The sequence below is a fragment of the Lonchura striata genome, chromosome 1 (genome assembly GCF_050655825.1).
Source record: "Lonchura striata isolate lonStrDom1 chromosome 1, ASM5065582v1, whole genome shotgun sequence".
In the NCBI taxonomy this organism is placed as follows: Eukaryota; Metazoa; Chordata; class Aves; order Passeriformes; family Estrildidae; genus Lonchura; species Lonchura striata.
In genome coordinates, this window is record NC_140703.1 from 33,057,159 (window position 1) to 33,078,660 (window position 21,502).

Below are 21,502 nucleotides of genomic sequence, written 5' to 3' on the forward strand. Positions count from 1 at the left end.
AAACAAAAAAACAAAAAAACAAAAAAAAGTCTTGCCTAATTATTGGGAACTATAACATTATAACATCTACATGCAACTCAGTTGTAGTGACAACTCTTGAAAAAAAAGACTCAAAAGCTTCTGCAGCAGTAGGCACATCCTAGGTTGGCACATTTTAGGTAATAAGTTGACCCTTTCTTACATTCTACCTCTCCAACAAAGGGAAAATAAGTTTCAAGACTCTTTCCAAACCCACTTAATTTTCTATATGATGGGAAATTGTTCTAGAGATATAGGGTATCGAACCTTGACAAAAGCTCAACTACTACAATTCCAGCAGCTCAACAAACAGTAATTAAAAGGATACAGGGCTACCTTTTTGCATGAGAGACCACTACAAAGGTAACTGGTAGTTGGCAGAATAAATTGTTACTGATAATTTTAAGACCCAGCTGAAGTATTCCAAATGGTTTGAAATAAAATATCTTACTGTTAGCATGACGAGTGTTTTTCCTGTATTTGTAGAATGACTTCCTCTCAGATGTCTTATAACTAAACATGCATTTGTATGGCCAAAAATCTACATTCCTGAATTACCCAGCTGTGCAATTTTCCTCTTTCCACAAACTGCTAACCATGTTTGAGCAGCAGAGGCACCTGCCTTACCACTTGGCTACTTATTGAAATATAAAAGAAAAAAAATTCTGCTATTACTGTGTCACTATAGTTATATAAATCCTAATGCAGACATTTTTCTTTCCTCTCTGCTTTATGCTGTCTTAAAACCAGCATGCAATTTTTACTCTGAAATACGTGTGCATGCTGGCAATGTGCAGTTGTTGCACAATCTTCAGCAGAGCAGTGATACCACAGTAACTCTTTGTTAGCAAATTCCCTGTGTAAACAAACCCCGTGCACCTCACAGCCTGAAATGACAACTTTTGAAAGTGAGAACTTCATGCACATGGGAACTCTGTTCTAGAAGGCTTCAGAGTGTAGTAATTCTGTCAAAGAAAGTAGTATTTTGCTACTGTCAAAACAACAAAAATGCTGTCTAGCATTTTAATGTTCTTTATCTATATCAATTATCTATTACTAGTTTACCCTGCTGGTACTTGCCTATGATTGCCTCCTGCTCTCAAGTTGTACTTTCAAGTTGGCTTTGAAGTGGGTGATAGTGTATTTTTCCTTATACTTTTGTACAGCGTCAGAAGGAAGGGAACCTGAATTTGGAAGTGGTCTCTGGCTTGCAACCGTGAGAAGCCAGAAGTCTTGTCAAGCAACCCAAGCAGACAGGAGAGCATTGGATGATATCCGGTAAATAGGGATTTTGGCCTCTGACATAATCTGTGAGGTAGCCTTGCCTCATACTCATTAAGCAAATAGTTTTCAGAAGAGCTGACTGAATCACATGTGAGGTTTGGGGAGTAGGACCCAGATGTTTGCAGAACAAAGTGAACAAACTGTCGTTCAGGTGAGAGAATTAAGATGGGTAGGACAGCACTGCCACATGCTGAAGAGATAGACAAAGGCAGGTTGAATGGTAGGATGGGTGTTTGGGTATGACCAGTGGCTGCATCCCATATTTGCAAAGCTGGGAGTGCAACACAGGTTATTGAGGAACACACGTGTTGTTCCCCTGGTGTGCAGCGTGGGTGTTGTGCCTAGAGGTTCTGAAAGTTGAGTGAAGGAAAAGTTCACACAGGAAAATGTGAAATATACAGCTGATACAATATAGTGAATGAAAAGGGTGTGGTACCGAGGAAACTGAATAGGTGTGCCACAGAAACTGATCAACAAGGTGTTTCGGTTGATAAAGGGGATGTGTCATATTTGCTTGCTGCCAGCAGTTATTATTTTAGAGAAGTGACAGCAGCAAGAGATGGTGCAGCCCTGGCTACATGCTGGGTAGCATGTAGCATGTCAGGCACATGATGCTGTATGATGTGTGGCATGGGGGACATGTCACAGTACACAAAGTGAGAGGACATAGGCTTAAACTGTGCCAGGGGAGGTTTATTCTGGACATTAGGAAGAATTTCTTCACTGAAAGTGTGATTCGATATTGGAAAGATCTGCCCATGGAGATGGTAGAGTCACTGCTCCTGGCAGTGGTCTACTGCCATGGTGGTGTTCGGTCATAGGTTAGACTCGGTGATCTCAGAGGTGTTTTCCAGCCAAATTGATTCTGTGGTTCTGTCGCACCTTTATCTGCCACATGAAGTACAAGGGCTCTGGCTTTGCACACCACATGCCAACAGCAGCAGCAGCAGCAGCAGCAGCAGTGACAAGCACAACAGGTGCTCTAAGTTTGCTGCACTGCCAGACAGCGCAGCTGCCTGTGCTGTGCTGGGGCTGGTCACCAGTGGCAGTGGCCTGGTGGCTGCACCCTGGAGTGGGCAGTCAGGGATGGAAGATGGGGCTGCAGGAGAAGCCAGGTGGGCATGGCAGGACCTGGGCTGGGGTCTACCAGAGCAGTAGGGGCTGGACTGAAGCCCAGTTTGGGGTGGGGGAGAAGGGCAGGACTGGGTGTGAGGAAGAGCATGGGGAAGAGCTTTGTCAGCAGGTCGTGGGATGTGATTCTGCCCCTCCACTTGGCCTTAGTGAGGCTGCATCTGGAGTGCAGCGTCCAGTCTGGGTTCCTCAGTAAGGAGAGACATGAGGATCCTGGAGCAGGTCCTGGGGGGGAATGAGGATGATGGGGGACTGGAGCAGCTCTCTTGCAAGGAAAGGGTGAGAGAGTGGGGCCTGTTCAGCCTTGAGAAAAGAGGGGGACTTCAGCAATGTCTATAAGCAATTAAAGGGGGGGATTCCAAGGGGACGGACCTAGGCTCTGTTTGATGGTGCCAACCATTAGGACATGAGGCAATGGCAGAAACTGATGCTCTGTATGTTCCACCTGAATATGAGGAAGACCTTATTTTTTGTGCAGGTAACCAAGCACTGGAGCAGACTGCTCAGAAAGGTCGTGGAGTCTCCCTCACTGGAGACACCTGAGAACTGTCTGGACACAATGCTGTGCCATGGGCTGGCTGGATCGGGCAGATTGGACCAGATGATCGCTGCGGTCCCTTCCAACCTGACCCATTCTGAGGGCGGCCTCAGCCACCTCAGCGGCGGTGCCGCCGCTCACGAGTTCGGTCCGGTCCGGTCCGGCCCGGCCCGGCTCGGTCCGGGCCATCCCGGCGCCGCCGCCCTCGCGCTGCCCGCGCGTGCCAAGCCCGGCGCGGCCGTTACGGCCCCGCGGCCGCTTCGCCGCGAGCGAGCGCGGGAGGCGGCGGCGGGCGGGGGGCTCGGTGCAGGGAACAGCCGCGGCCTCCTCGCCTCAGCCGCGGGGAGGAGGGACACCGAGGCGGGGGGAAGGCGGGGTGGCGGCGGGGGGGACGAGCGGAGCGTCGCGTCGCGTCGCTCGCTTCCCTCTAGGACCGCGCCGCCGGCGGGGAGGAAGGGGCGCGTCTCCCCGGAGCCTTCGTCGCCCCGCGCCCTCCTTCCCAGGCCCGGTGCCGGAGGGGGTGGGGGTGGGCGCCCCGCGGGTCCCCTCAGGCTCGGCGGTGCCCGGGGCGGGTGAGATGTCGGGCTGAGCGGGCGCGAGCCCGCGGGGGTGGGGTCCGCCGTGCCCGGGGAGGGGGCGGGCGGGGGGTGGTTGGGACCGTCCCCTCACGGCCGTCCCGCCCCGCCGCGCTGCGCCCATGGTGATTGTGCTGCGTCCCCCGCGCGCCGAGCGGGGCGAGCTGCCCGCGCCTCCCCGCCGCGCCCGCCGGGGCGCCCAGGTGGGTGGCGGAGGGGGAGCGGCGGCGGCGGCCGCTCGGGGGGCGAGGGGCGGGGGGCGGGAGGGGCCCGGGCCCCGCGTTCCGCGGGCGGGTCGGTGCGCTGCGAGCGCGGGGTGCGGGCCGCCGCCCCGCGGGCTCGCTCGGCGGCCGCGTCCCCGCACGGGTCCGTGAGGAGCGGCCGTGGCTGTGGGGGCTGATCTTCACGTGATGGAGCTAGGGGGGTGTGTGACCGGCGTTGGGTCTGGCAGCAAGATCTTCCCAACTAGGTTTCCTCTCCCCTTTTGTTTTCCGGTGTTTAAAAAAGAGCTGGTGGCACATCGGTGTCTTAACTGCCTGAGATCGTACCGGGGGCTCCGTGTTCCAAGCGTGCCACTGTTAATCTTGGATTGATTCCATCGTTTAAGCAAGCATCCTCTAGACATGTTATTTTTGGTTTGGGTTTTTTGTCTTTTTTTCCTTTTTTTTGTCACCGTTTATAAACCGCTGTTTATTTTTTGTGGCAGCGTGGGTTGTAATGCATGGGAGTACATGCTCCTAATGCATAGGAATACACGCTTCTGAACTGAAACGTACTTTTCTCCAGATTCAGATTCTCGTCTGAATCCTAACGGTTATTCTGGGGGAGAGGTTTAAAGTCGACTCACAAATAAATAGGAATAGTTTTTGTAGGTTTAGAAACTTAATTTCCTCATATGTTCCCCTGTCGGTATGGATTTGTCTATCCATTGAACGCACATTCTTAAGTAAAAGAACAAACTGCTTAGCTTTAAGGGCTTTCTCCCCTTAATATTGGTTTGTGTGATAGTATATTTGTGTATAATACTTAAAGTTGCACATTTCCTCTAATTATGTTCATGTCATCATTTTTCTTTTGGCTTTGCTTACTGTTTTGAATTGCACCTTTTCTTCCTTTGGGATTTAGTTTATTTCATACCTTTGTATGTTTATGTCTAATAGGGATGTTTCTTTTTTCTTTTTCCTCCCTAGGTGTTGGTGACTTCAGTCATTTAGGGATTTAGTTCTGAGGAAGTAGAGACACAAGGATTGAATTTCTTTTACATAGAAAGCTGCAGCTCTTCACCAGTACTCTTTTTACTCTTTCCCATCCTTCCCTGCTCCGTAGGGGAGAACAATTTGGGAATTATTTTAAACATTGATTTACTCCCCCCATCCTCCCTCAGAAATCTACCCTGGTCCCAGAGGTGTCCGCTAGACAGTGCCTGACAGGACCAGGAAGACGTTATCACTGCTTGCTTGCTTTGGGAGCTTCAGCAGTACCCTTCCCTCCTTTGGGGTGTAGTGCAGGGAGGCATCCAGAAGACTTCTGTGCCACCCTTTTTGGTTAGTAGAGGATCCAGGAAAAGGGGTACCTAGCGAGACACGTGACCTCCTTAAGGGAGCCAGAACTGAAGCAGCGCTTGGCACGCTGAAGGAAACACCCATCTTTAGTCCCTTTTTCGTCTTCCACTCCTTCCTCACCAAATTTCTGGTAAGTCTCTTCAGCCCATTCATTCACGCAGTGCATGTTTCCCTTCCCCCACTCCAGGCGCTGGGAGAGGCATGCACAGAGACTGTGGGGTGGGGGAAGGGAGGAGGGAAAACTGGCTGTGTACACACGGATCGGGGAGGAGAGGGGGAATTTGTACCACACTGCGGGGGAACCTGGCACAGGTGGAAAAGCAGCTGATGTGGGAGGAAATGGTGTGTTTTATTTGCACAGGGTCGTGCGTGCGTGCGCACACAGGGACAGTGGAGGGGCATGAAAAAGCTGAGAGCCTGTTGTTGGAAAAAAAAATACCAAGACCAAAGTAGAAGGATGGCTGATACTGACCAGTATTGGGCTCATGCTGCGGGGAGGAAAGAGAATGGATTATGCGGTGGTGATCGGGAAGTGGGGTGTGTGAATGAGGAATCTTGCCTTCTACTTGTAAGCATGAACATAGGGGAGGAAAGATGGGGGGGTGTGGATGTCTGCTGCCTTTCAGAGGAAGCTGTGCCTGGGAGGATTGCTGCTAGCATCTTGAACATCACTCAGTGCAAAGGTGGAGACAAGGAGATGAAAGCCATCATGGGGAGTGCAGTTGCCCGTCTGCAGGGGTGGGAATGAATGGGAACAATTAATATATTCCCATATCCTTTGGCTGTTGCAGTCTACAAATCTCAAAGGGAAAAGGAGGTGAATGCTGTGCTTTCAAAGAGGTGTGCTTGGGGGTTCACCTGCCTGCAGAGACTTTCAATTCTCCGGTGCATGTGTAGAGGGTGGATGATAATGCAGCAGCAGTGGACGGATTGCGCTGCAGCTTTTCAATATATTATATAAAATGCATTTAAATAACTATTTTAATTTTTCAGATTCTTCAGCTTTTAAAAATGTGTCCTTTCCAAAGATTCTCAAACAGTTACGTGACAGTCTTAGGAAAACTAGTTTCTGGTATATAAAAGAGGAATTTTTCTTGATGTTGGCCTTAAGCGTCACCATGAAGCAGCATTGTTAGGAACGAGTTGACTTATCTTGGATTTATTTTTCTAAAGATGTCAGTTCTTTTCTCTATCACCATGTGATATATTCATCATCCGTACATATTTTGTAACATTTTCTTTAGACGATCATCATTCTGGTATGTTTGTGTGGAAAAGAAATCGCTTTATGCTCAAAACAGCCATGAACTGTTTGCAGACCTGCTCTCCCTATGACATAGAAAGTCCTATTTCTGGGATGTTTCAAATACAGCTCTCTTCTCATTAAGATGAGACAGAGACTTCCATGACAGTGTATGATGGATTACATGCTGGGTCATGTGCTGGACAACTGTTCATTAGCTGTTTAGCTGGCCTGCTATCTAAGACTGACTTTATAGTTCAGATCTGCCTTGAGGTGACTCCTGAAGGAGATAACATGCAAGCATCTGCCAGCCATTCTTAGGTCTTCACTGTCTTGAAATGCATCATTCCAGCCATTCTAGAAACTACTGTAATGGTAGACATGATTGGTTTATTGGAAATGCGTACTCAGTTTTAAGCCTTAGCTAATTTATGATGAAAAGGAAATCAAAATATCTTTTCCAGATTTAATAGCACTGTTCTGAAAATGAGTATTAAGGGATAAACATTAATGGTGTTGTTAATATTACTCGTAGTGAGGCGAGTGCTTGGAGCAGTGTTTCTCCTAGTTCTCCATTTCCCATGGCGGTTGTGGCTGTCAGTCTCTTGCTCATTCCTTCTCACTTCCCCGAGATTTTTATTGTCAGTATCTCAGCTGTAGGGATTAAACATGCCTAGAGGTATGCTAAAACTAAAGTTTGGTTTTACCTCTGTATTAAACAGTGAAATCTGTGGAGTTTGTGTTATCTGCACAGTGCTGTAACTTGAGAGTCTGAGCCAAGCTCTAAAAAAGGGGCGATTCTGGGTAATAACTGTTCCACTAGGGTGTTTCCCAGATCCCACTGTAGGCGGTGGGAGTGTGCTGCAACATCAGATCACAGGTCTAGCAGGTGGAATAGCTAGATCACGTTGATCCTTGATACTATAAACATTTGGGATTCCATTCATTATTCCCATAGGGAAGACATAACCTAGACTTTTTAATTTACAAAAGCATGAGGAGTTGCATCCTCAACAGAAAGAATACTGAACTTTTTTTTTTTTTTATATTAGATACCTTTTATCTTACACATTTATCAATAGTACATAAATTAATCAGCATCTCCTAAAAATGGGTTTCTTGTTTCATGTTAAGGGAAATACATCATGGTGAAAAAGAAACTAGTCTATTTTTCTCCTACTTTTGGGTTTTGAAGACAGGAGAATGAGTAAATCAGCCATGAAGACCAATCTCCCATTCCTGGAAAGAGAGGGGGGTCTTTAATCTTCTCCGTGAAGAGAACACCCCCTTCAAGGCAAAAAGAGTGGTCTTCAGAGAAGATTTCCAGATCTTTCTAGACAGCTGATCTGATTGGCTGAATTTCCTGTTATTTCAATAAAGCATATTCATATATGATGTAAAGTAAAAAAAGGAGCACAGTGAGTGCTTTTGTTAGAACAGCTGCTAGAGGTGTACTGCAGATTGAAGGAATGTGGGAGGAAATAGGTTTGCATGTGCTGGGGAGGGAAGGAAGCTGCTGTGTGATTGCTGGAGTAAGGCCTGGCTTAACCAGGATAAGGGTGCCAGAGCTGAAAGATGAGGTGAGCGTTCATTCCCTCCATAAATTGCAAGGAATCTGTTTCACGCAGTGTATTCCTGAAGCAGTTGTGGCAGTGTCTGCTTGGCTGGTGTGACACACAGTTTGATTTTTATCACAGACCTTTTACTTTTATACCACCCTTTTCCCCTCTCCTCGCCTGTTACATGCAGTTAAGTTTGTGATTATTTTTTGCCTTCTATTTTCATAAATCTGTGAAGTAGTTATTGAAAGATTGTACTTACTTTGACTGTAGTAGCTTTGAGTGAAAAGTGCACTTGAAGTGGCCATCTTAAAGTTATTTAAACATCTGATCTTCCCCTTATATATACCATAGTTTCTTTGCAGTAGATGCTCTCATGGATTAGGAAGTATTCTCTGCACACCCAGCATTGTCTGAGGCTGTGTCTTTTAGATTGAAATGGGTGGAGTTGGTTTTCAGGGAAGAATTCTGGCAGTAATAGCCAACTTCAGAGCCTAATGCTTTTGTGCATCTGTCTGCAACACCGCTTTCCTCCTACAGACCATTTTCTTGAGAATGTGCAAGGGAATTTTAAGATGTTTGGGTTAATAGGGTAAATTGCAAGTTTTGTTATGTGGGATTTCTTACACAATCAAAATAGATTATAAGGTGAGACTGAAACTGATGAATATATTCCGGCTTTAGGAGCAGAATGTTAGAAAAAGAAATTCTTTCGGGTAGAAAAAAAATATGGTACTGGGTTGGAGGTAAAGGATCCAAGATTTAGGACTGCTAGTTTCTGTCTCTGCTGCAGGCTTGTAGTTTGTTCTAAAGTGAGCTTCTCAGTCTTTACTTGCAGATTTGAGATTGTTGCCTGCCTATCTTATGATAAGATGGGGGCTTTCATATATACATTTATAAAACCATTAAGATTTTTGAGCAAATGAGATGTAGTATTAGGAGAAGGACAAATAGCCATACCAAAGGCATTTTTATACACCCGCTGGTTTAATATCCTCCTTGATATATATGGGTGGCTCTTCTTAGCAATGTTGTAACTTCTTTCAAAAGTAGAAAATGGAGGAAAGAGAAGGGTATACCTTTTTTCTTTCTTCTTCAATCCTTTGTTGAATTTTAAGAAATTAAGTGCTGAAATGACAGTCAGGGAGAGATGATGGTGTATTTCAGGGGGTGGAGATGGGGCCATGTAATGAAGGGCTTTGAGAAAAATTGAAGCAGATTGGCAAAGAAGGCAAAAATGGGGAGAAAATACTTGGTTCTTGCATTAGCGTTAGAACCAGTACTGAGGGAGAAAGAGGCTCAAACCACAAAAAACCCAAACTAAAACCCCAAGCAGGCAGAAGATTGACGATGGTTTCTGATTTATGTTTGGTTTTTGTTTTTGTTTTCTTTTTTTTAAACTCTGCGAAAGTGTGCGTGGTGTGTTTTTCCATGCCCTCGGCGTTCTCCCGCTGTTGGCGGGACGCGCCCGTCGGGGCCGGGGGCAGAGCGGCGCTGCCCGGCAGGGGCGGCAGGTGGCGCCGCTGGGCCCCGCCAGCCGCGCTGCAAATGGCAGCGCTGGGGGCAGTGCCCGCGGCTCCGGGCTGGGCCTGCGGCGGGGCATTCCTGCGGAGCACGGGCTGTCCCGTGCCCAGCGCGGGATGTTGTTCCAGGAACTTCCTGTAAACCGCCGCGTCCAGGCGTGCATTGTTAAGGGACACACAAGTGGGGCACGGTCTGATAGATGTCAGCCATTGCCAGCCCAAGCCTCGTCTTGCCCTTTTCACTTCCAGCTGCTTTGAAGAACAAAGGTTCTTGGAGAGATCAAAAGATACTCTTTATAACTTCCCACACCCATTTTTCTCCAGGGAGAAAACACTCTTTTTCCTGCTGTACCTTGAACATCTTGACTGCATTGAAGGGCTGGTCTGGGTCTGTGATTGTCTTTCCATAGCTTCTGCCTTTTTCCAGTCTGTTAGAAGAACTGTAGGCCTTGGCTTTATTATTGCACCTCATTTACCAAATCAATGGAAAAAAAAATCTCACAGTCTTTGTGTGTTGTTACTACGGTTCTCAGTACCAGGGATAAAAATGTCCATTTTAAATTTTATTTTCTTATTAAGAAAAAGATGTTGTGGTAGAAAAAAAAAGTTTTTTAATGCTAGAAAAAACTGGCTGGTTCCTATAGTTGTAACTAAACAATCCTTTTGTCCCAGAACCTGCTGCAGAAACTAAAATCCTTTGTGATATCAAGTGATAGCAATTATACACTAAAGATGTTCTAGTACTCACCTTGTCTGCTGGCAGCAGTCATTATGACTACCAGGCAAAACTCCTGTTTCTATCTCAGAGTTCAGTTCTGCTAGGAGCTTATTCAGTTATATTGGTGAAAGTTATGATTTTTACATCTTTATTTTAATAGGAAAGTTTAAAGTTGGCACAGAAAACGATTCTGTTTTTTTCCAGAATTCCTATTCCCTACACCATGCTTGTCTTTATTGAAGATAAAGAAGTAGTCCATTAACATACCTGTAATTGGTTTACAGTGTTTAAAATATTTCAGTAAAAATATATTCAGTCAAAAATAGCCCATGTCCTCTGTATTCAAAGCAAAAGGAGCAGTACCTTGCTATTATCAGTTCTAAGCCTATTGAAATTCTTCAATTTTAACTGTATTTTCTGTTCTTGCTCCTGAATTCATTAATGTTGTTTATGTGTAAAGGTGGTTTTAAAAAATTGATTTGAAGCAAGAAAGGGCTACTACTGACACTCTGACCTTGATTTTGCTTTGTTTTATGTGTTAATGTTCTGTATTCCTGACAGTTTGTTGTTCCTTGTTTCTGTTGGCTTTACCATTATTATGTGTTCTGGATACTACTTAATATATTTCTAAGTATATCTCACAGCAGATGCGAAATATTTGTGAGAGCAAACCAGTCCTAAATAGTTACCTGGAAGATTCTGTGGTAATGAATTTCTGTTCTTCTGGTCTGCTTTTTTAACATAAAGAGTTTGTTACACTCTACTCTTTCATATGTGGTGGAATGAGACAAATCAAGTGTATCACTGGGTATTTTAGCAGTGCCTAAGAGAAAGGCAGAGTTATTTCACTAGAAGGAATTATCCTAATAATGAAGTTGAAATTCTGGCCTTCAGACGTGGCCATTCAAATTGTTTTCAGTTACATCTTTGTGTTCTTCTTGAGGAGAAAGCTGGGATGAGACCGAGACCTAATTTCTAGCATTTAACATTCATGGAATGGAAACAGATTTGTTTCTGCTGTTGGTACTTTTGGTTGCAGAGTAGGTGTAGACATTATTTTGTTTCTTGGAGGTTGGAAGTTGCAGCCTGTTGAAAGGGACTGACTTGTGCAGAGGAAGTGGGACTTAGTACAGGAGGGATCGTGAAGATAAGAGCCTGTGTACTCTGTAACAGAGTCTCATCTTCTCCACTGTCTAGCAGTTCCATTGGAAGGAGACCTTGAAGGTTGCAAGAAAAGTCCAAGATGTGCAGTTCAGTTGCTCCCAGGCTGTGGTTCTTAACAGACCGCCGCATCAGAGAAGATTACCCTCAGCAGGAGATCCTGAGAGCACTGAAGGCCAAGTGCTGTGAAGAGGAGCTGGATTTCCGGGCCTTGGTGATGGATGAAGTGGTGCTGACCATTGAGGATGGAAATCTTGGTGAGAATGAGCTAGGGCTGGGAGTGGGCTGAAGGGGTACTTGGAAAAAGATTGTAAAATGGAGCATCGATATTATTTAATAACGAATTCCATATATGCCAGACTACCTACCATTTATCATCTAAATCATGTAGATGTACATCCTACAGTTTTTGTTTAGAATGTATTATGTTAATCAAATATAATTGTTCAGTTTGCTAATTTGCATTAGAGCCATTTTTGCCTTCCCTCTGCAGAAAAGAGAGGAGGATTGTTTCATTTTGGTGAGTCTAGGGTAAGGGCTACAGGACCCCTGAATTAATAAGGAATCATGGAGTTTAATTTTTACTTCAGTACTTGAACTTTGTGGGTCACATTTAAGAGTTTCAGAGGGACTTTTTTCTTCTGTTTGTGTTCTGGCTCCAAAATAGAAAACACTGGAAATAATCTAAAAGGAATTTTCAATGAAAAGTACAAAGTGTCATGGAACTAGAGGTTATAATGTGACGTAACTAAAGCATGCTGCTGTACAGATGTGAAGTTATGTGAATTCCAAAAAAGAACAGTGCTGATAAAGTATGTGCATCAAATAATTTGAGCTATTACTACAACTTACGGTGTTTAAAACGAAATGGTAAGATTTCTGTTCTATTTTCCTACTAGCTTTTTTTTTTTCTTGTGCTGATTAAAAAGGAAAAGTAAAATATTAAGTTGCATTAGAAATGTTAAGTAAAAGGATTATTACTTACTATCTATTACTGTAGATAGTAAGCTTATGTGATGGGAAGATACTAATACCACCAATGTCAAGCTGTGTAACACTTATAATTTATTTTTGTTTCAGCATTTGTTAATTTGGATTTCCTAAAGCAAGGAGATTGTATTGGGTTTTTTTTACCTTTAACTCTTTCATTCATCTTCCCCATTTATCAGTCAAAAAAATGTATTGCTGGAGACCCAGGGAAGAATTACATTTCTGAAAGTTGTATTAGAGTAATTTTGTGAGGGAAGAAAATATGAAAGTAACCACAGCCGTGAAGAAGAGGCTGCCATATATACCTTGTTCCTCTTTGGGAAACCATATGTGGGAAGGGAATCATAAAACTGACTCTGGGGAAGAACTTTGGTCAGAATTTATACCCTATTTTGGTCAATCAAGTAAATCCAGTATTTTTTATTCTGGTATTTCTAAACTTCTGTTTACCTATTTTGTCTTTTAATCTGAAGAGTCTTATGACTTTTATCACAGATTGAAATTCTGTAGGATGTCTTCAGATCAAGGTAACTTCTTGTCAGAAAGTCTGAGCTCTGAGCGTGTTTTCCTTTGGACAGAGTGTAATGGGAACATAGCCATCCTGGACTGTAGCTGTAGTCTCTGAGATGCACAATTAGTCCTTCAGCATTTCAGTACTGTTTTTTATTTCTTGGTGATTTCTTCTTTTCTGTCTTCTGTCTGTTTTTGGGGAATTAGATAGGGCAAGTGTAAATTGTGGACCTTTCTGCTCTCTTCTGTCTGATGTCTCCTAGTGCTGTGTCTACTGCAAGGAAAAAGATAAAAGTAATGCAAGTTGGAAAACTAATATTGGAGAATGTGTAGTAAAAGAACAGGAAAAATTAAGAACATTACTACTAGAACAAAATGCAAGATTACAATACAAATTGTTCATTCAATATGATGCATATAACTGACCATTTGAAAAGGAGTGACATATAAGTGTTGAAAGATTGTGGATAGAATTTTTTTTTTTAATAAGTAGTTTGGTCTGTCTAGTTGTGTTTTTTGTTTTTGTTTTTTTTTTTTATGAGCATTGGCAATTGTCTTGTATCAAACAATTCCTTCTCTTGGAGAGAGCAATGAATAATCTTCCCTCTTAATTTTCCAGTTGTGTTTTTTCTAGAGCTTTTGCATGTGCTTTGATAAAGATTTCTGCTGGCGGGCACGGCACAAGCAAAAGCTTTGTATTTTATTATCCTTTTTAAAGACCTCAGTTGGCCTAGGAAATGGTGTCCTGGAACGAAATCCAGGAGGTAGTGCATTCTGTACCCTTTTTGTTATCTACTGTTGTGTGAGGGATCCAGGTTGAGTAAAATTTTCTATGACATAGAGGAGTTGATGAAGAGAATGTATCTTCAGTGGATAATCATGTGCTTTTGCTTCCTTTTCTATTATTTTTGTCTGAAAGCTTGGCAATTCAAGGCTCAAAATCTGAACCAATACATGATATTGGAGGAAGCAATAGCTGGGTTTTTTCCCCACATATTCACACTTTGATTGGAGCTTTTTTGGTCCTTTAAAACCAAGACAATTTCTTAAGTAAATTGTTAGAAGAATGTTAAATTTACATGGTCAAGTTGGATATTACAGGGCGCTATTTAAAACCTCAAAACCTTCTTTAGATGACAGAGTCAGTAATCCTTCTTGTGGGCTTGCTGACTGACAGGAACATGGCTGGAGACTTCAGAGTCCAAAAATTCAGCATAAGATATTAAAAAGCTTAAAATTATTTTGTTCACAGGGGTAGAGTGGAAAAGACACTTCTGAATTTAGGAAAATTGAGCAGAACTGTGGGATACATGCATGTGAAAATTGTCGCTTCCACAACCACATGGCTTAAGCCTTAACAATAGAGCACACCCATGCAGGTATCACTGATGCCCAGGCCAAAGTCAGATTCATAAAGCTTTTGTGATGCTGAGATTTACAAAATTTGTATCTGTCAGAAATAAGATTTGTCATGGCCAAAGGGAAAGTGGGAGGAGGGGGGTTTTTTCACTCAGTGGATTCAGCAGCAGCCACTCCTTGGGGCAAGTCTCTGCTGTACTGCAGGGCTGGATGGGAAGTGTGGCTGGATTCTAAAAGCAAACCAACAGTGTAGGCCCAGCAATCCCTGCTGGTTCCTTTTCTTTCACAGCTGAAACTCAGGATGACCCAAAATCCCAAGCACCCTATACAGTCCCTGGATCACCGGCCGCATGATGAACCTGTATGCAGCTCAAGATCCACATTAAATACTTCAACACAGCATGAGTCCAGAAGCGATTGTAAATGCAAGTTAAAAGATGTAGAATTAAAGTTTTTCCTTTCTAGTCTAAAAGGAAATTCTTAGACTGATTTATGCTTAAATGGTTTTGAAAATAAGTTCAAACAAGTGTTTTTTGAAATTAACTATGGTTTATGCCTTACTTGAATAGGTGTCTGCTTACCCAAGCCCATGCACTCCTTTATCTTTTCCACAGTAGCAGTAGTACTCTGTAGATTTACAAGGCAAAAGCTGAGAAAAAATAAGTGGAAGAGTAGAGCTGTATAAATTAATTTTTTCTGCTTGTATGGTGGGTTGAGTGTGCTGAGATGGTTACTGAATCAGATATGCACAACATTGTTGTACAGGAATGGACAAGAAAGTGGAGGGTGATAACTGAACTGGTTTGATTTAAACTTAAGCTGTGTAGCTGTAGCCTAAGTTTCTTAAGAGCTAAATTCTTGAAACTAAACCAGTCTAGGACAATCTACTGCTGAGTGGAGCAGCTGTGTTCCTCTTGTCTCTTTCCAGCTTTGCTGTTGCTGCTTGCCTTGTAAAGGAATTAATGTCTCTCTTGGGTTGCTTTCATGTTGTACCTCAGCTAATTAAAAAAAAAAAGGTTTACCAAGTTGTCTGCTCCTTTGCAGGGTCTGGTGTTTGTGTGAGTTGAGTTGGCCAACCCAATGGAAGATTAACTCCAGCAAATAATTAACAGTTCTCTGTAGGAATAGATTGTTGCACCAAACCTTTTTGTGGTCACACAATTCCTAGCTCTGGTACACAGGCTAGAGTGGGGTTGTTCTTTCAGAGAATGGCTTGTATTTATGTTGATTTAGTTATAGCTCCAGAAATACTTCAAACCAGGAATTTTCTCATGGTTGGAATGTCTGGTAGTGTCAGCTTTAGGATTAATTTGTTTGTGCATGGCATCTGGTATTTACCAGATGTAAAGATTAAAAACTCAATGTCTAGTTTTCTAATCTAGTTTGGCAGTTCTTATATTTATTTGAAATACATAGCAAGTAATGCAATAAAACTTTGCAGGACATTTTTTAGACATCTTTGTGAAGTCTTAGTAGTGAGTCCTGTCAAAATGTATACTTCTAAACTATATGTCTTAGCTTGCTAATGCAGTGATGTAATAGGCTTGAGGAATTTCCAGCTAAACAAATTAAAGCTTGTGAGCAAGAATGTGTGGTGTGGGATAAGGTGGAGGTGGAGGAAGCTGGTAGGAAAATCCCACCCTATAGGGGAGACTTTATGGACAAGAGACAAAACATACCATGAGTTGTCTCCTCATTTTGAATATTCTTCTTCCCTGTGTCTAGGATTGAGTAGTATGTTTCCCCATAGACTCCACACCTTACCTGTAGGGTAGCATAGTTCAAGAACTATTATTTGGTGAAGAAAATGTTAGGAAAATTTGGATCCTTCTCTCATTAAATTATATATAGTAATACTTTCATTAAATTTTTTTGCTACTGGAACAGCAGAAATTTGAAATCACTCAGTCAGCAATTTACCAATACCTTTATTGTAGATTTTTGGAATCTCCATGTTTTCTGATACTGTCCTGTGAAGGAAAATGGTTTTAAGGAAAGTAGCTTTGATGAACTTTGAGCTGTTGAAGATGCTGGAGTCACTTAAGTATAAAACAAAGTATTAACTTTTCCTAAGATTTTCTTGGCTTTTCCTTCGGGAATGTGAAACCGAATTTCACATTCAGTTTAGGTGAGGAATAAAAAGGGTGTAATAGTCATGTATTCTAAAACAATAATACATTGTGCACAGTCAGCTGACTTTTCTTAAATCAGATGGGTAGCATCTGGAAACAGATCTCTTACCTTCATTTTTTCTGCAGAGAAATTACTTAGAAGGTAGATTCTTTTAATTTGGTAATGGTTGATGTGCTAACTTAGGCATCTGGGTTTCCAGTGTGGGTCTGAACTTTGCAATAGAAGGCAGTGTTGTGTTTAAGTCTTTCATCTTGCAAGATGTGCTTTTGTTTCGTATGATCTGTCCTTCATTTCTTACTTAGTTAGTTTGAACTAGTAATGAGTAGTTGTGATCTTTGATTTTTTTTCACACACTGGATTAGACATAATTTGAAATAAACATGAAGGAATCGGCATAGTTGAAAGATTTCTGTAAAGTATGGAAAGCTGAAGGAAAAAAGGTAAGGGTGGTTTACAAATTCTTGTGTTTTCATGTAATGGTAAGAAAAACGCTTTGAATCAGCTAGATCCATGGTAAGATAGGGCTTTTACATATATCAAATGGTTTCCATATCAAAATACCAAACTCTTAATATTTTTGTAAGTCACCTAAAGACTGTCATCTATCACACAACAGGGAACATAGTCATGCCCTCTTCCTTCTGGCTGTTTCAGTAGTCCCCTGGCACTTGTTAGTCCAGCAGTGCACCTTAATGTAAGAGCTTTTCCTGCAGCATGCAGCAGTGGCTTTGGGAGTGATGGAACAGAGGCAGGCAGCCTTGGCAAGGTGCCTTTCTGAGCACTGCAGAGTTGGCCTGTTTCCTGCTATTAACTACAGCCAGAGCAGCCATTACTTCCTCTGCAGAGTTGGGAAATCGGTTTGTGACTCAAGTGAGAGTGGGATAAGGGACTGCATTGTGTGCAAAGGACTGGAAGGTGGTCAGACATGAAGTGGATTTTGTGCTGTGGAAAGTGCTGGTCTTAGAATCACTTGAAACTGTTTCTGATGTTTTTTCACTGTGAAAATTGATTACTTCCAGTCTGATTGCTGTTAAAACCATAAGCATTACTCTTAGACAACTATGGACTATATAGTTTTGGACTATATAGATATGGACTATATATAGATTTTGGAATGGTAGCTGTGTTTAGAGGAGGGTGTAATCTAGTATGTGACACCCTGGTATTAGATACCCAAGACAAACACATCTCTAATAGAAAAAACTTGACATTTGCTTTATTATTGTAGTTTAATAACAGTGCTTTTCAACAGCTGCCATGTATGTTAAGAAGAATTGGTTTGGTTATGTTTTTCAGAACTATGACACCAAAGACAACTTTCTTATAATGCATATAGAAAGAAAGGATTTATACTCTGTAACCATCCTGGATGTTCTTGCAGTTTTCTTCCTTCCTGTCAGGGATTTCTATTCTTATGTGAATGATTGTCATCTTAAACTGATGCTAAAATAACAAAGGCTAACAGTGAATTTGATTTTCTCAAAATTGTTCTGCTTCTTCAGTATGTCACCAGTTGTAGATATAGGCTCAGTCCAAAGCCACCTTGGCAAGGTGGAGGGGTAGGAATGTTTCTGCATGGAAATATTTTATTACGTTAATTCCAGAGGGCTGTGCTAAGGTCTGAAGTTTTTCATTTGCATGTGTTCTAGAACAACCAGCCAGGAAAATCAGACTTGTAGGGCACATCATCTTGAACATACGTGCATGTCATCATATCTGAAAATGCCAGAAAGCATTGCCAGATTTTTAATTGTTGTAAGAATTCTCAGGAGTGACCATCTGGATGATAAACAATGTAAAAAGGGACAAAAGCAAGATAAAATAAGTGTTTCCATACATCCTAGTCGAGAAATGAAAATTAGCCTAACATTTGACAAGACACTCTTTAACTGGCTGGGGGTGTCTGTGTCACTTTTCCAACAATCCCTGTTCCAATGCTGTGTCACCTAAGCAAGTTTTGCTGGCACATTTGTCTGAGCAGTTGTATTGTGAACTGGGTCTGCATACTGATGTAGTTATAAACCAGTGTGTTCTTGGTGGCAGGTGTTTTTTTTAGACTTCATCAGTCCTCCGAGTCAGGGAACAGCGTGGCTGCACAAACAGTTCTTCAGCGTTTAAATCAGAAGGGTGAACTGTGTGTTGGAGTGGGAGAGATTAGAAGATAGCACAAGTATTGATGCGAAAAACTTTATTTTATGAAACTGATGGCTATGCTTGCTTTCCCAGATTTGTGATCAGAGAAGTACTCTTATCACTTGTTCTTTAAGCAGTAACAGCTTTGACTTTGTCCACTTTTTCTCAGTCTGGTGGTTGTCCATTTGTGAATGATTCTCAGTGACTGTGAATGTGAGACAGACTGGTACTGCTGAACCTTGACCTCTGTTGAGATGGTCTTCCAGTGTGCAGACCTGTGTTTAGATTGATATGGACTTCTAGGAATACCAGTGTCCATGGATGAGTCTCTTAATTTTCTTATTTTTATAAGCTCATGTAAATTTTGGTGAAATACCAGTTTTAAGAATTACAGTTTCCTTTTATATCTGCCCTTTACTGCATGGAAAGAGTGGAATGAAGAGCAGAACAACAAAAAGAATGCCACAATGGAAATGATAATTTTTTTTCCTTTTATTGTAAATAATTAATATTTACAATGTCATAAAAATCTGTGATGGTGTCCTTATAATGCTTATGCTTTGAATGATAGAACTTACATTATTTCCATCTCCCTAAAGATCTAGTCCATTTTAAGATTAAAAGTGTGATAAAGTGTCTTTTTATTTGTCAAAAGTTAAGCAAGGTGATGCAGAATATATTACAGGTGCCCTGACAACTTGAGGAGAATACCTGACAGCAAAGGTGTTCTGCTTATGTTGTCAGAGAAAGCCTGCTTAAATTACACTAATTGTGTTAACTTATAGGAAACCTTTCTTATTATACAGAAAGGTTTTCTTGCTCTGTGCTTCAGTATAGGACAGATACTGAACTGGGGACTGTCTTGCTGTGCTTGTTACCCATCTTGACACATCTGTGAGGAAAGCATGGAACAACAGATATTGGAAGAGACACACTAGTGATTTGATCCATTTTGTCCAGGTCTGAAGTAAAAAGACTAGGTATGCCAATGCTCTTGATTTTTTAGCAGAGAAGGAGGTTGGACTGCACTGACGCAGTTATTAGGGTCAAAGATTTTGTTCACCATAATAGTTGTAATGTAACACCCATTAAATAATGTGTTCAAAATCCATGCTATCAAATCCTGTTTCTTGGCAGTTTCTGTCTAAATAATAATTAGATCTGGTAGGGAAACACAGCAGTCAGATGATCAATAAATATTTCCCTTGAGTTCTAAGAACTTGATTTGAAAGTATCCTCTAGGTGTCATGTCAATTGTCGTGTTGGTACAATGCTGGGGAACTTTGAGGGGAATGATTTACTTTTAATTTAAGATTTTTTCAAGGACAGAAGAAGAAGTCTTTTGTAAAAAGCTGTGTAAGTGTTCTCTTTAGCTGTTCAAAATATACAGCTATGAATTATTTGACAAGCAATCTAGAAATAGAGCGTAGACAGAGCTGTTGGAGCACAATGCATAGGTGATTCTCATTACAGGTCCTTTTGATATGCTCACCATCACAACACTGGGCATTCCCAGTCCCAGGGAAGGCATAAAGGGGTTTAAGTTAACTCAAGCCCATTGCTCTCTTCAAAACTCTTCTGGCTAATCATTCTGTTTTTATCCTCTAGGTTGGGCTGAGCCCTGGGTACACTCCCCCATGCTTCTAGTTACTTTGGGAAGGCATTCAGGCTCTTGCTGCTCTCCTGGACAAACATTTACACATACAATTGATTCACTCAGCTGAGAGACAAACAGTCTTCTAACTGTTACACACCTTTATTTTAAAAGCCACCTTTTGGTCTCTTTTGTCATAGAATGGTTTGAATCAGAAGGGACCTAGAAGATCATCTCATTTCACCCTCCCTGCTATGGACAGGGACACCTTCTGCTAGACCAGGCTTCTCAAAGCCCTGTCCAACTTGCCCTCAAACACTTTCAGGAATGGGGCAGTGACAGATTCTCTAGGCAACCTGTGCCAGTGCTTCAGCACCTCATAATCAAGAATTTCCTCCTAATATCTTTCAGTTTAAAGTCATTTCCCCTCATCCTGTCACTACATGCCCTTGTAAATACTCGTCATCTTTCTTGTAGTCTCCTTTCAGGTACTAAAAGGCTTTAATTAGGTCACCTGAAAGTCTTCTGCAGGCTGAGCATTCCCAATTCTCTCAGCCTGTCGTTATGGAAGGGGTGCTTTACCTCTCTAGTCATCATATGATAAGGTCAGCTTTCTTAGCTGCAGCTGTGGTCAGTCATTTCCCCTATTTTCCCAGAGCTTCACAGGCACATCATATTTGCTCATCTCTGCTGAGCCTTCCCAGGAGTTTACTCATCCATTACATGGAGAAATGAGCTGTAAGTACATAGAATCTGGAGTTTGGGGCATTTGCATCAATGTTAGACTTGCTTGAAGTAGTAAGTACAAGTATAATAATTCTTCCCAGGTTTATGCCCTGACCTTAGAGATGGAATATTTTCATCTTTGATGTGCTAGATGTATGCTTTATGTAACACAAAGTGACATGATACAGAGAGAGATCAGCTTAGGAAACTCTGTGGTCTGATGACTGTGTCAGTATTTGGATTCTATATCCAAGTAACTGTCCTTGAATCATGAGGTGAAAAGGGTATCTATATTCACCACCAGTTTTGCTTACTGTGAAAAGTGCCAAAATCCCTTTGTGAATCTAGTGTGAAAAGTCAAGCTACTTCTTCCAAGTTTTTTGTTATACTCCAGATAGTACTGTGAAGGTCTTGAACTAATGAATAGATTCTTTTGGTTTCCCCACCCCCAATAAAAGCTACTTGCTTTGACATCTGAATGGTTGACCTAACTGCTGAAATTGCTGATGTCCTGACATTATGCTTACTTCCTGGTAAAGTCAGGATTTATTTAAAAGTATAATTTGAGACACTCAAGATAGTAAATGGATGACAGGTCCTAATTTGTAATGCCTTCTTCCTTGCTTTCCAGTAAGAAGAGCATATTGTTTTGCTTTCTGTCTTATATATGAAACAAAACCATGGTTTCATCTGTTGGCCAGACAGGTGACACTGGTACAAAACTATTACTTTGCCTATTTCGGTC

The 21,502-nt window shown here is 42.1% G+C and overlaps 1 protein-coding gene across 5 annotated transcripts in view; it reads left to right on the plus strand.

The window, feature by feature from the left end:
* The first annotated feature begins 3,349 nt into the window (after nucleotides 1–3,349).
* RIMKLB (ribosomal modification protein rimK like family member B) overlaps nucleotides 3,350–21,502 on the plus strand; it is a 50,636-nt gene continuing 32,483 nt past the window's right edge. The window contains exons 1-3 of one of the 5 annotated variants that reach the window (XM_021533902.4): nucleotides 3,350–3,543; nucleotides 4,737–5,238; nucleotides 11,349–11,569. In XM_021533902.4, the coding sequence (XP_021389577.1) occupies nucleotides 11,395–11,569 (175 nt within the window). In that variant the 5' untranslated portion in view covers nucleotides 3,350–3,543; nucleotides 4,737–5,238; nucleotides 11,349–11,394. Of the gene's footprint in view, nucleotides 3,544–3,654; nucleotides 3,750–3,827; nucleotides 3,971–4,736; nucleotides 5,239–11,348; nucleotides 11,570–21,502 lie in introns of those variants that run through there. The other 4 variants (XM_085574101.1, XM_021533900.3, XM_085574091.1 and 1 more) reach the window with 4 other exon arrangements.